The sequence below is a fragment of the Accipiter gentilis genome, chromosome 24 (genome assembly GCF_929443795.1).
Source record: "Accipiter gentilis chromosome 24, bAccGen1.1, whole genome shotgun sequence".
NCBI lineage: Eukaryota > Metazoa > Chordata > Aves > Accipitriformes > Accipitridae > Astur > Astur gentilis.
In genome coordinates, this window is record NC_064903.1 from 710,835 (window position 1) to 724,073 (window position 13,239).

Genomic DNA, 13,239 nt, shown 5'->3' on the forward strand with positions numbered 1-13,239 from the left:
AAGGCTGGGGGGGATTTGTGCTAGCAAAAGCTGCCCGATGGCCCCAGGTTTCTACTGACCTGCAGGACAGGCGCAGCAGGAGGTAGGGGAAGGGTGGCAGGATGGCTTGCCTGCCCCACACGTCGCCCCGCTCCCCCAGGAGCTCTCCAGCCCCAGGGAAGGGCCGTGGCTAAGGGAAGCCCCCGGGCAGACCCAGGAGCACTGGGCAGGCAGCGAGGGGCAGGTTGGTGGGTTGCGCCAGGCTGCGCATGGTGCCCATCAGCCTGTGCCAAGATGAGCTGCCCACCTGTACTTTGGCGATAGTCTCCTAAATCCTTTCCCCAAGCCCTCCTGGGAGCGTGCCTGAGCCCAGTGCTCTTGCTGCAGGCTTGGGGAGCACTGTGGGGCCATCCTGTCCCCACAGACAGGCAAGGGGGAGCTGCTCGAGCTGCTCCAGGCAGGAGTCCGGAGCAAAGCCCTTCACGTAGCTGCCTGATCCCTGTTAATTACAGGAGAGGGAAGGCTGGTGCTGCCCACGGCAGCCACATGGGCTGGCACGGCCCGACAGCACGGGTGGTGGGTTGGCATCTCCTCTCCAGGGGTCCCACCGATCGCGCCCGTTGTTGCGGTTCCCGGGACCTGCCAGACGGATGCCAGCTAGCAGCCGTGCTGTGCGGGACAGGCTGGCCGGACACTCCGGCCCCGCTCTGTCTCCATGGCTCCGGCATCCGCAGCAGGGACATGTAGCTATATCTTTAAGAAGGGCCTGGGCTGGGGTGGGAGAAGCGTTTCCATCCAGCCTTTCTCCCAGCAAACCTGGATCGAGTTAGCGTTAGCGAGCGAGTGAGCAAGCGGCAGAGTTGGTGCCGTGGCCATTCCCCCGCTCCCAGCCAGGGTAGCTGCCAGCTCACCCCGTGAGCGGCCATGGGGGTTTGGAGCAGCTGGTGGGGCACGGGGCAGCCTTTGTCCCCCGTGGCCTCAGTCCCCGCAAGAAGAGGAAGAGGAGGAGGCAGAGCTGGGTACGTAGAAGTTTTATCCTTCTCCCCGCCTGCTGGGCTCACTGCCCCACTCTGGGGAGCAGGCTGGCAGCACAGCAGGACAAGGGCAGGGAGCGTGGTGGGTGTATGGCATGGGATGGGCAGCCATCTCCAAAGGTGGGTGCTGGCAGCAGGCAGCCCCAGGGCTTGCCCGCACAGCCAGGGCTGGCAAAGCTGCCTGCTTGGCTCCTTCTGGCTCCTAGCCACATGTGCTGAGCGATGGGGCTGGCGGGATGGGGCTGGCTGGGTGCCTCATTGCCTGTCATGCAAGGGCGCGCAGCACCGGGACACACCGATGGTGACAGCGGGCAGAGCCCCATGGGGGGGATGCAGTGCCCTCTGCTCCCTGGGCAGCACCCATGCCCGTGCCCAGCCCTAGGGCTGGATGTGTCCCTCTTCTTCCTCCCCACCACTATGGCTGGGGCAGGGAGCATCCCCAGGAACCCCATGGGAAGGACAGTGCCCAGCGTGTCCCTGTGCTGCTGCCCGCCTCCTGCCGCTGTGGACAGAGGCGCTGGGGGATCTGGTGGCCACGCAAGGAGAGATGCCTGTGCCACGCCTTGCGCCCCATGTCTCCCATGATGGGCTCATAAATGACAGAAACCAGTGATGGCATCACGGCACATGGTGGCAGTCTGGGTCTGCGCTGGTTCTCTGGCACAGCCGTTTTGGGGTGCATTCAGTTTTCCCCACCCAGAGGAAGCTCTGGGTGGCTAGGGATGTGGGTGCAGGTTGTTGGGGTGATTAGTGCCAGGGTCCCTGTGTCCCCTGTGCCCAACCTTTGTGTGGGCAGCAGAGGCCTCGCAGCTTGTCCTGTGCTGGTGGCACAGTGGCCGTCAGAGGACCCCGTTGCTGAGCCCACGGTGTGTTTTCCCTCCCCTGAGCAACTGGAGGGGGCGAGGGGTGCAGAGCTGTGGTCCTGCGCCTGGAGAAGAGCGTGGCCGTGGCACAGCCATAAGCTCGCTGGGCACCGTGATGCCGAGCTCTGGGGCTTGGGCGCGTGGGGTCGGCGCACTGGTGCAGCCCCTTGCAGCTCTCGCTCCCCCAATATGCCCACCCTGTCCACGGCTTCATGGCGGGCTCCAGCAGGCTGCTGGGGACGTGGCTGCCCGGCGGAAGCCAGGCTGCCGGCTCCTCCAGCCGTGGGCAAACCAGGAGAACGGAGGGCACCGCCGGCAATACCCAGTCCCAGGGAGGACGGGTTAGTGCCCGGCGCGGCTCCCGGGACACGGAGCGAGGAAATATGTTGCTGCGCTGGAGGAATCCCAGGAATGCAGAACCCGGAGGGGACGCGAGGTGGCACGGCAGTTTCGGCCCAGCTTTTCCCTCGCTGCAGGCAGATTCCCTGCCCGGGCCAGGCAGGCCTGGCCGGGGCAGCTCGGCGGTGCACGAAGGCAGGAGGTCACCTTCAGCGGGGCAAGCGGAGGGGCTGCCGGGCGTGGGGCTCCGCGCCCTGGGCTCTGCCTTCCAGCTCAGCCGGGACCCTGCTGCCGGCTGTGCCCCATCGGGCACCCACTCCGCCGGGACGTGGGACCCCCTCAGCGTCCCCCACAGCCCTGGGAGCGAGGTGGGTGCTGCCCTGCGCAGCCCTGGCCCCGCTCCCCCAGCCACGGCCTGGCCCCGAGCCATTGTTCTCCAATGAGCTCATCTGCTTCGCTGGTTATTGTTTTTTAACATGGTCTCTTGGCCAGAAAATAATCAGCTCGGCCACTTAGCGAGCGTTTACGGCTTCTTCAAAGAAGCTGCTTTCTCTGCCAGGAGAGGGGCTACTTTGGAAACGGGGAGCTGAGCTGAAGCCCGCGCTCAGGGCTGGATGGAGCTGCCAGTGCGGGCTTTTCCCCCCACTCCCCACCCGCAGCGGGTGGCCGGGGCATGCCGGGGTGCACGCAGCCGCTCGCACCCTCCTGCCTTGACAGGCCCCGTCATGGTGTGTCCCCCTGCTGCCGGTGGGAAGGACCATCCAGGAGCCGCTTCACAGCACGCGGGAAGCTCGCTTGGGCTGCAAGAAGCGCGCAGTTGGGAAAGCACAGGCGAGCTGCATGTGCCCACAGGGCTTCAGGAGGACATGAGGTCTAGGGCTTCACCCTAGATGAGATGATGAGTAGCTCGGAGTGATGAGTAGCTTGCTTGGCTCCCCGGAACAGGGTGCGGAAAGACAGGCGTGCTCTCGAATCATGGGCCCCACAACCCTCAATGGAGCTGTTTGCAGAGGTGCTGCTACAGCCTGGCTCGACAATAGTGTGCCTTGGCTTGGCTAGGGGCTTGGGGGACAATATCTTCTCGATGGCATTTCTGCGAACCACCCCAGGCTCGCCTCAGTCCTTCGTCTTCCCGGAGAGTGTGCAGAGGCCAGGGTGAGGTGGGAGTACGCCTGCGCTGCCCACAGCTCCTGCCACAGCCCCATCATGGGCTGTCCCCACAGGCCGAAGCGCTGCTGCAGCTCTGCCCCGGCACGGGGGCACGGCACGGGGCTGTGGGAGCCGGGGGTGCCCACGGTGGGGCCCCCGCACCGCTGCGGCTGTCACACCCACCTGCTCCCACATCAGTCACACAAACTGCTCCTTGCGCCAAGTACTGATCCAATTTGTGGCTGTTTCCATAACAACCTCCCAGCGCTTTCTGGTCCTTTCTGTCGCTACGCGGCTGCTGAGCTTCGGCATGTAAGGGATGCTCCGGCCTGGGACGGAGCAAGCGGCTCGGCTGAGCCATCACCGAGTACCTCTGGCTCCTGGGTGCAAAGGGCTGCTCGCTTGCTGGAGGCCAGGGCACATTGAGCAAGTTTCCCCTGATCTGGGAGTGGGGTTTTCCCCATCAGTGGGATGTGGTGAGGTTTGGACGGGGGGAAGAAGAAGCTCAAGGGCAATACTTGATCCAGGCATGTAGCCCTCGGGGCGGGGGGGGGGGGCGGATCCCGAGTGTAGCTCAGCCTTGTTGCAGGTGTGGTACTGCCCAGGATGTTCAGTGCCAGGGATGGGGACCCTGGAGGTGCGGGCAGCCAGAGACACCCTCCCTTTCTTCTACCAGAGACCCCATCACCCACAGGCCTGGCTCTTGCAGTGTCCCATGGCTCTCACAGAGGCTCCCCCCACAGGATGCCAGCCCCGGGAGCTCACCCCACATCCTCCTGACTCCCACTGCACCAGCACACGGCTCAAGCTTCTTTTGGAGCTGCCATGCTCCCTGCCCTTTTGCCTCCATCCACCCCATGCTCAGTCTCCCATCCCACAGGGCCAGCCCCAGGACCCCCCCCTCCAGCCCCATCACCCCAGGGGCTGCCCAACCCCAGGACCCCCCAGCCCCATCACCCCAGGGAGCTCTCCAGGCCCAGGACGCCCCCCCCCCCCCCGAGCCCCATCACCCCAGGGGGCTGGCTGCCCAGCCCCAGGACCCCCCCAGCCCCATCACCCCAGGGGCTGCTCAACCCCAGGACACCCCAGCCCCATCACCCCAGGGGGCTGCCCAGGCCCAGGACCCCCCCCAGTCCCATCACCCCAGGGGCTGCCCAGCCCCAGGACCCCCCAGCGCCATCACCCCAGGGGCTGCCCAGCCCCAGGACCCCCCCCCCAGCCCCATCACCCCAGGGGGCTGCCCAGGCCCAGGACCCCCCCCCGAGCCCCATCACCCCAGGGAGCTGCTCAACCCCAGGACCCCCCAGCCCCATCACCCCAGGGAGCTCTCCAGGCCCAGGACGCCCCCCCCCCCCCCCGAGCCCCATCACCCCAGGGGGCTGGCTGCCCAGCCCCAGGACCCCCCCAGCCCCATCACCCCAGGGGCTGCTCAACCCCAGGACACCCCAGCCCCATCACCCCAGGGGGCTGCCCAGGCCCAGGACCCCCCCCAGTCCCATCACCCCAGGGGCTGCCCAGCCCCAGGACCCCCCAGCGCCATCACCCCAGGGGCTGCCCAGCCCCAGGACCCCCCCCCAGCCCCATCACCCCAGGGGGCTGCCCAGGCCCAGGACCCCCCCCCGAGCCCCATCACCCCAGGGAGCTGCTCAACCCCAGGACCCCCCAGCCCCATCACCCCAGGGGGCTGGGTTCGCAGCCCTAGGACCCCGAGCCCCATCACCCCAGAGGCCTGCCCGGTCCCGGTGCCCGCCCCCAGCCCCATCGGCCGGGGGGTGCCCAGCCCGGCGCCGCCCCCGCCCGCCGGGCCCCGCTGCCCCCGGCCGTCCCCCGCAGCAGCCGCCATTGGGCGCCCGCTCGGCGGCCCCGGCGCGGCGGGCGGGCTCCGAGGGGGCGGCCGGGCCGGCGGCCGATGCGGCGGGGAGGGGGCCGCCCGGTGCGGTGCGGTGCGATGCGCTGCGGCCCGGCTGGGCCCGGCCCGGCCCGGCCCGGCCCGGCGGCTCCTCCTCCCCGCTCGGCGCGGCGGGGCGGCGCGGCGCGGCGGGCCCGGCGGCGGGGGAGGCATGGAGCCGGCGGGGAGCGGCCCGGGGGCGGCGGCGCTCTGACCACCTGGGCCGGGCGAGCCGCGGCGGAGGATGGGCAACGCGCAGCGGAAGGCGCCGCGCAGCCAGCGGCGGGGCAGGATGCGCTCAGCAACAGGTACCGGGGGACGGGACGGGGCGGGACCGGGGACAGGACCCGGACCGGAGCCGGGACCGGAGCCGCTCCCCGCGCTGCCCCCGCCGGACGGGATGGAGCGGGCGGCAGCGGCAGGGGAGGGGGAGGCTCGGCCTCGGCTGCGGCGGCCCCCCCCCCCCCCTTCCCCAAGCCCCAGGCTGCCCGTGCCCTTTGGGTCGCTTGGAGGACACGGGGAGAGGTCACCTCCAGCTGAGGCTTGGCCTCGCTGGCAGGGACGGCGAGGGATGGGGCTCGCGGTGGGGCCCACCACTGTCCTCCGGTGCGCGGAGCAGGTGCTGACCCACACCCCGAGCTGTGGGGAGCCAGTCCCGGGCAGCGGGGAGCCAGCTCCAACCGTGGGCAGTCAGCTCCAACCATGGGGAGCAAGCCCCGAGGTGCACGGAGCCAGCCCCGGGCAGTGGGGAGCCAGCCCCAACCATGGGGAGCGAGCCCCAAGGTGCAGGGAGCCAGCCCCCGGCAGCGGGGAGCCAGCCCCAACCGTGGGCAGTCAGCTCCAACCATGGGGAGCAAGCCCCGAGGTGTGGGGAGCCAGCCCCAAGGTGCAGGGAGCCAGCCCCGGGTGGTGTAGAGCCAGCTCCAACCGTGGGCAGCCAGCCCCGGGCAGTGGGGAGCCAGCCCCGGGCAGCAGGGAGCCCTTGCATTTGCTGGCCCTAGACGTGAGTCCTGCTGAGGCAGGGAGCCTGTGCCTGCACGGCCCCCCCCGGTTCCCTTTTCCCACCGATCATGAAGGTAGTGGGTGTTTCTGAGGGACCTCATACCACATATTTTCTAAGGAAGGCAGAAAACCCTGCAAATCTGCAGGGCTCATTTGGGGGGAGCAGGGCAAGCATAGGGCTCGCTCTGAGCCAGGAGCGGGCAGCTGAGTGCAGGTGCCCTCTGAAAAAGCTGGGTCGAAGAAGCAGGACCTGTCTGGTCACTCCCTTGTCCCTACCTGGCTGGCCCAGGCAGTTCAGCAACCCTTTCCAGACACCAGGGACTCTGGCTCCCCTTCCCGACCCAGCCCAGCTCCTGGAAATGCCAGAAGACCGGAGAGGCTGGGGTCTGCCACAGCTCCTGGCTCAGGGCCCTGTCTGACATCTGTTTCCCCGTGTGCGCCCTGGAGCACAGCATGCCGGACTCTGCTGGCCTCGGCTCCCGTGCCCACTGCCCTTTGGCTGGCCTCTGGCTCGAGAGCCGAGACGCGGCAGTGCGGGCAGTGGCAGGGAGCTGCCAGCCCTGGGAGAGACCTCAGGAAAATTGCTTAGAAGCTGCAAGAAAATGGGGAGTGATTGTCACAACCCAAGTGACTGTCACAGCTTAATAATTAGCGGGCAGAGGGGGTGGAAGTACAGCCTGTCTCTCTCTAATTTTGCAGCCACCGTTGTAGTGATGGTTGCAAAGGACTGAAACGGGGCAAAAGAGCTTCAGGTTGCATGGGGATCAGGAGGGGTGCTGATCTGGTGGGTCCTGAGGGATGAAGGATGCTGTGCCGGTCGGTACCCAGCACGTGGCCCTTGGCTCCTATCTCACAGGGCACAGGAGGTGGGCAGTGGTGGGACTGCTGGACTCGGAGGAGGCCACGGGATGCTGGCCTGCTCTGTGCCTGCCTCGCCCACCCCTGCAACTGTCCAGCACGGCTCGGAGGGGGACGGGAGCTAATCATGCTTCTGCATCATCAAAGGGATTCTTGGGAGCTGCAAATCACCTTCCCAGTGCTGCCGGGAAGGGCCCAAGGGGGGTTTGCGAGGCCAGCCTTTGCGCCGAAGCTGGTTCATCTCTGTCGTCAGGCTCAGGGCATGCCTCCCTGCCAGCCTGGAGATCTCTGGCAGATCTTCCTTGGGTGCCTGGCCTCCCCTGGGAAGACGACAGAGCTGTGCTTGGCTGCTGGGAGCAGGGAGGAACGGGATTTGCCACTGGACAGCTCGAAACTCATCTTGGGTGTGAAGCTGGGGTGAATACTTGGATGCTCCCGGGCTGTTTAAGCTCCAGGCTGCTGGGACCTCAATGGCTTGGGCATTCCTGAGCAGCTACATGCAGGCTTCCTTGCGGAGAGGCGGCGGCGGGTCCAGGCTGGAGCTTATCTGCTGAGGGGAGGGAGCTGAAACTTGATAAGAAGCAGCCCTGCGGTGGGTCCGGGTTGCTGGCAGGGTAGGACGCCCGCCAGCTGGGAAAGGAGGGCAGGGACCCACGGTACCAGGAGGTACCTCGGCTCATCCCAGGCAGGATCGTTCTTCTGCCCCAAGCGCAGGGCAGCGCACAGAGGGGTCTTCACGCTGGCATCCCTGATCATTAAAATCTAGCCTTCCTCATGTCTTGATGGGCTGGGAAAGGCTGGATGAATCTGGGGCATGGGAACCTTAGCTCTGCCCACTTGGCCAATATGCGTCTTTGATGCTCATCTAACTCTGGTGGGGGCTTGCATCCCCCCGCGCCCCTTCCTCGTGCATCGGAAGAGCCGAGCAGGCCGCCCCTGAGCCCAGGCTGCTTGCTTGTGAGCGTGGTGGTGTTTGGAGGGGCTTGTCGGAGAAGGCAGTGTGCTCATAGGCTGCTGGAACTTATGTGATGAGTTTGCAGGTCTCTGTGCCCAATAATCTGGTGGGTCTGGGAGGCAGCTCTCCAGTTATTGCGTCTGTCCTCAGCTGGCACTATAGCTGCGGGACAGGGTCCCAGAAGAAGCACCAGCCTTTGCAGGAGGTCTCCTTGTCCCCCCCCCGTCTGTCAGAGCCACAAGCAAGTGCTGCCTGGGTTGCCAGCAGGAAAATGAACCCTGCTGGTATCTGCCGTCCTTTACCCACCCCATCATTTGGGTCTGTGGTGTCAGACGGGGGTGGATGGTACCAGCCCCTGGCAAGCCACGTGCTCCCCACGCTGCCCCCACGGCCCTAAAGCCACTTCCCAAAGTAAGCCAGGGCTCGGGGCTGCATTCCCATCTCTGCTGCAGTCCTGGCTCCCCAGGGCCTCCATCATCTGGGATAACCAAGCTCAGCTTTACAAACCCCTGGGGTGCTGGGAAAGTGGTCCCTGTGGAGCCTTTGCTTGAGGCTTTTGGAAGGAGACAAAGCAAGAGGAAGCTCTGGGGGCTCTTGCAGCTTCCAGGGCAGTGTCAGGTGAATTCAGAAAGGCCCCCTGCTTTTTTTAGCTCCTAAGTGTTGGGAGGCTGGAGGGGGAGAGCAGTTCGACCCAGCCGGCAGGCAGCGGCAGACTCCAGGGTGCTGCTTCCCAGGTGAGGATGCCGAAGGCTGCTGGGGCACGCAGGTACAGCCTCGCTCTGCTGGAGGGATGAGCCAGCATGCATTGGTGTCCCCCCAAGTCACCAACAGCTTTTAGATGGTGCCGGTTGCTGCTCCAGCCATGGCTGGGGGATGTTTTGGCTCCATGACTCTGCTCAGCCCCGGGGGGGGCAGCCCAGCCTGTGCCTGCCGTGGCCCCCAGGACCCTGTCCCCTCTCCGGGCACTGCAGCAGGAATGCACGGAGAAAGGGACGAGCCCCTCCGCCTCGATCGGCCGCCTTTGCAGGACCCCTGGGCGAACCGCTGTCAGGGTGGGTGGACGGAGGATGGGCTGCGCAAACCCACGGCCCCTCCGCCATCCCTCCCCCGGGCCGGTGGCAGGGAAGGAAGAGGGGCCGGGGCCGGGACAATGGGTTGTGGCGCTGACTCAAACAGCCAGTTCCTGGTCGCTTCCTCTCCCCCCCCCCCCCCCCGGGCTGGAGCTGGCCGAAGGCGGAGGAAGCTCACTTCTCTCCTCGGCCTCTTTTCGAAGCAAGGGCTCCCGGGCGCAGGAGCGAGCAGCCTCCCACCTGCGCCCACAGCCATGGCCAAGGCAGAGTGGCTCCTGGCACCCTGGCACCGGGGAGGTAAGGCAGGCAGCGTGGGCAGGGGCAGGCGGCGGGGCAGCCCCCTCCAAGAGGAGCGGGCAGCGAGGGCGGTGGAGTTTGCGGGCGCCGCTCGCTCTGCAGGGCAAGAGCCCGGGTCGGGGTGAGCTGTCGGGCATGGGCTCTCATCTCCAGAGGCCATGCGATAGCCACGGCGTGGTCGGTGCCACCCGGCAGCGCGGGTCTTGTCCCGCCCTTCCCAGCCTGGCCTTGACTGTGGTGCATTCCCTGCCCTTCTAAATCCTTGCTGCCATTCCCCAGCCCGTTGGGGTGGCCTTGCTCTCAAAGCAAGAGAAGCACAGAGACCCCCCACCCGCACGCCCCACTGACCACTCCTCAGGCTGGGGCTGAGCCCCACTGGGATGGATCCTGCCTGGCCCTGTGACGCTGTACCCTCCTGGTGGCTCTCGCTTGCTGGTGGCAGCAGGAGCGGGGACTGCAGGACCGTGGGTCGACACAAACGTTGCAGCCGGCCCGGGCCCTCGCTGCTCTCGCTGCCCTCGCCGTCGCTCCTGCTGTGGCTGATTTCACGTCTCGGGCCCCTTTGTCCTGGGGCCTGGCCGCGTTCCCCTCTCAGGCGACTTCCTCGCATTGTCCCGGCCCTGCGGAGTGTAAAACCAGCCGGGCACAGGGGAAACGGCGCTTTCCTGGAAGCACCCCTGCCCAGCAAGGGGCTGCAGCCTCTCCGGCACAGGCAGCCGGCCCGCCTGGGATTGCTGCGAGCAGCAGCCCCGAGCATCCGCGCACGGCTGAACAGTCCCGGCCAGGCTGGGGACATCACCAGAGGAAGGCTAGCAGGCAGCTGGCCTTGGCCACCCCGTGCCTGGGGGTACTCTTGGCCACGGTGCGTGGCAACGCTGTGCCGGGGTGCCAAGGAGCAGCTGGGGCTGGCAGGTTGCCCTGCCGGGTTTCCTGAGGCTCTCGGGAAAGGCTCGCGCCCGTTTTTTTGGCTAGGAAGTGCATGAGAGCGAGGGTTGCGATAGGAGGAGGAAGCCAGGCTGCTAGGGAGCCACGGCGGGGCTGGGAGAAGGGGTCCGAGGGGTCTGATCCTGCCACCCGTGGCTGATGGCTTGCTTCAGGGACCTGGGTCTGGCCAGGCTCTGGGGTGGCAAAGGCAGGGTGATGAGGGCACCCACGGCCAAGCCCAGAGCAGCCCCCACCAGTACTGGGGCTGCTGCTCCATCCTCAGGAGCGGTGGCTCTCGGCCCCTTGGCAGGGAGCGGCGTGAGTTCATCTTGGCCGGCTGCGGTACCGGGCCAAGCCCCGCTGTGAGCACGGCCGCGGGTGGTTCCCATCCCCGCAGCAAAGGCGGATGGCACGCCGGGGCTCCTCCTGTGCCAGGCTCGCCGGCCAAGTCCTCCCCGCAGCACACGCACCTCCCCTGGCCTGCCCAAACTCCCGGCTCGTGTTGCCAGAGCCAAACGTACCTGAGCGTGGCTTTTCACCGGCGGCCCCCACCTGCTCCCCAGGCTCAAGGGCAGTCACCGAGGCAGCGGTGCTGCAGCTGGCGGGGACTGTGACCAGCCAGTGCCAGCTGTTCCCCTGTCACCCTGCTCCCACCGCAGCTGGGCACCCCACCGCAGGAGGCTCCCGTGGCCTGCCTGTGTGGGGTCATGGCTGACACCATCCGTGGGGAGCACACGCGTCCCCTCTGGTCCTGCTCTACGCAAGGCACGAGGCGAAGGTGATGGATCACTTGGGAACTGGCTGGAGGGAGGCCTTTTATCTGTTTTACGGGGTCTCATCACAGGGCCAGGCAGGCAAAGCGCCCTAGCGCACTGTTAACCCTTGAGCCCTACTGACGTACAGTGACATTATTGACTGGTTTGCTGCTAGTGGTTTTAATAGAAACCTCTCACATAATCCACCCTTCTCCCACGAGCTGAGTGACCCTCACAGCTGCCAAACCCACCACCCCTGCCAGCAACTTCTGCAGTGCTGTTATCTCCTGTCAGTACAAAAATCACCTGATTGCATGTTAAACCGGGAGAGCGAGAAGAGCCAAGAGCCTCTGGCAGATTCAGTGTAGCAGGGTGGCGTTATATTCTTCAACACCCCACAGTCCTGTTGGGCACCTGCACAGGAGCAGGCAGACATGCTGTGCAGGGCAACATCGGAGTCCTGGCATGGGCACCCCCCTAAAAAGCTTCCAGCCCCTCTGGCCTCAACCACCAGCAGGTCAAATGTCTGTAAGGATGGCTCTGCCTCGCTGAGGGCTCCGAGCTATGCCTGCAAGACGGCAGGAATCCAGACCCTGGGGAGGGTCCGGATTTGGGCAGGGCACAGTATGTCAGCCATCCCAACAAGGGCTCATCTTGGGCATGCTCCAGCACGCGTGCGGCGAGCGCTTGCGGCAAGGTGGGCAGGTCTGCCCGGTGAGCGACGCTCCCTCGTGGCATCGGGCGTGTGGATGTTCAGTGGGGTGTCGCTTTGGGATGTCGTTCGGACCTGGGTGGGCATCCGGCCCCGGAGCTGCCATACACACGGATGCCGCTCTGCATCCCAGCAGGACAGCTGGACCGGCGGGTCCGAGTTCAGCAGGGGGTGAGCTTGGGACAGGAGGTGCTTTCTGCGGCTGCTGCCAGCTCCCGCTGTTTGCTCTTTTCTCTTCCTCTCCTCTCGTCGCAGAGCAGCGTGCGCTTTGGCTCTGTACCACAGGGAATGTCATCAAGCCGCACGCGCCGGGAGCGAGCAGTCGCGGTGCCGGCGGTGGGCCGGGGCACTTGCTCGAAGCCGGCGGCATATGTTGCCGGCACTGCGGCGCATCGGCTCCTGCCGGCGGGGTTTGGGTTGCTGTCGGAATCAGTCTCGGCCTCCAAGTTCGCAGTCCTCATCCTCCGGTGTGCGAGGACTGGCGGCAGCGGCTGGCTTGCCGCTGTGCCGATACCCGTTGCCATGGCTGCTCTGCTAATGGTGCATCGCCTGCTGCTGCCGTTACATCACTCCTGTGGTACCTCTGCATCGGCAGCGAGGGGCCGAGCAGCACCGACTGCATTGCCAGCGCTTCCCGCTCACTTGGAGCAAGCTTGAGAAGGAAAAGTTTGGCGGCAAGCTTGAGCAAGAGGCATCGTCTCATGGGAGCTTCGGCCTGAACTGAAACAACTCCTGATGGCTCTGTCGAATATCTCCCTGTGGATTCGGGATGCCTGGGCAGTAGGTAAATAGGGATGCTGGCGTGGAGCGGGGGTGACTCGGGGAGATGCTGGTGGAGGGCACGTATTCTGTCCTCTGCATTTGGGGATCCTACAAGGATGCTTTTCTCCCAGGAGAGAGTGAAGGTCAGCACTCCTTGGAGCAAGCTCCCCTTGACTTCAGGCCCGGTCCTTATACCCCCACAGTGGCCACAGCATCCCAAGCCTGAACACTCGCTCATGCTCAGTAAGACTCTGCAAGCTGTTAGAGAGGTAGCAGCACCCGCTGTGGCTGATGGTGCTGGCTCAGACCCCTGCCTGGGGCAGCCCAGCAGGGACCCTCCCAGGTGCTATGGCCCTGCCTGCCAGCGCTGCCCCTGCTTCCAGCCCCAGGGCAAGGAGCAGAGCTCGCTGCCGCCAGCCTGCAGCTCTGAGAGGGCATAGACCCCCTGGGAGACACGGGGACACGTGGGGAGCAGCCTCCGGCAGCCCTGGCCTCCAGCCGCCTGTCGGTAACACCTCTGCCCATGCCTGCACCTGTCTGCGGACAGAGCTGGGGCTGCTGCCTGCTCCCCTCTGCAAACCCTGGGGCAGGGAGGGGGGACTGACACCAGCAGGCAGCTGGGCCCAGCTGCGTGTGGGGTGAGCCTCTCCAC

At 66.2% G+C, this 13,239-nt stretch overlaps 1 protein-coding gene across 2 annotated transcripts in view; it reads left to right on the forward strand.

Moving 5' to 3' along the window:
- The window catches only part of NHSL2 (NHS like 2), a 34,732-nt gene that overhangs the window by 10,289 nt on the left and 11,204 nt on the right, over positions 1–13,239 (forward strand). Inside the window, exon 1 of one of the 2 annotated variants that reach the window (XM_049828246.1) lies at positions 12,462–12,609. The exons of the other annotated variant lie outside the window; for it this stretch is intronic. Coding sequence (XP_049684203.1) covers positions 12,561–12,609 — 49 coding nt within the window. The 5' untranslated portion in view covers positions 12,462–12,560. Of the gene's footprint in view, positions 1–12,461; positions 12,610–13,239 lie in introns of those variants that run through there. 2 annotated transcript variants of the gene reach the window in all.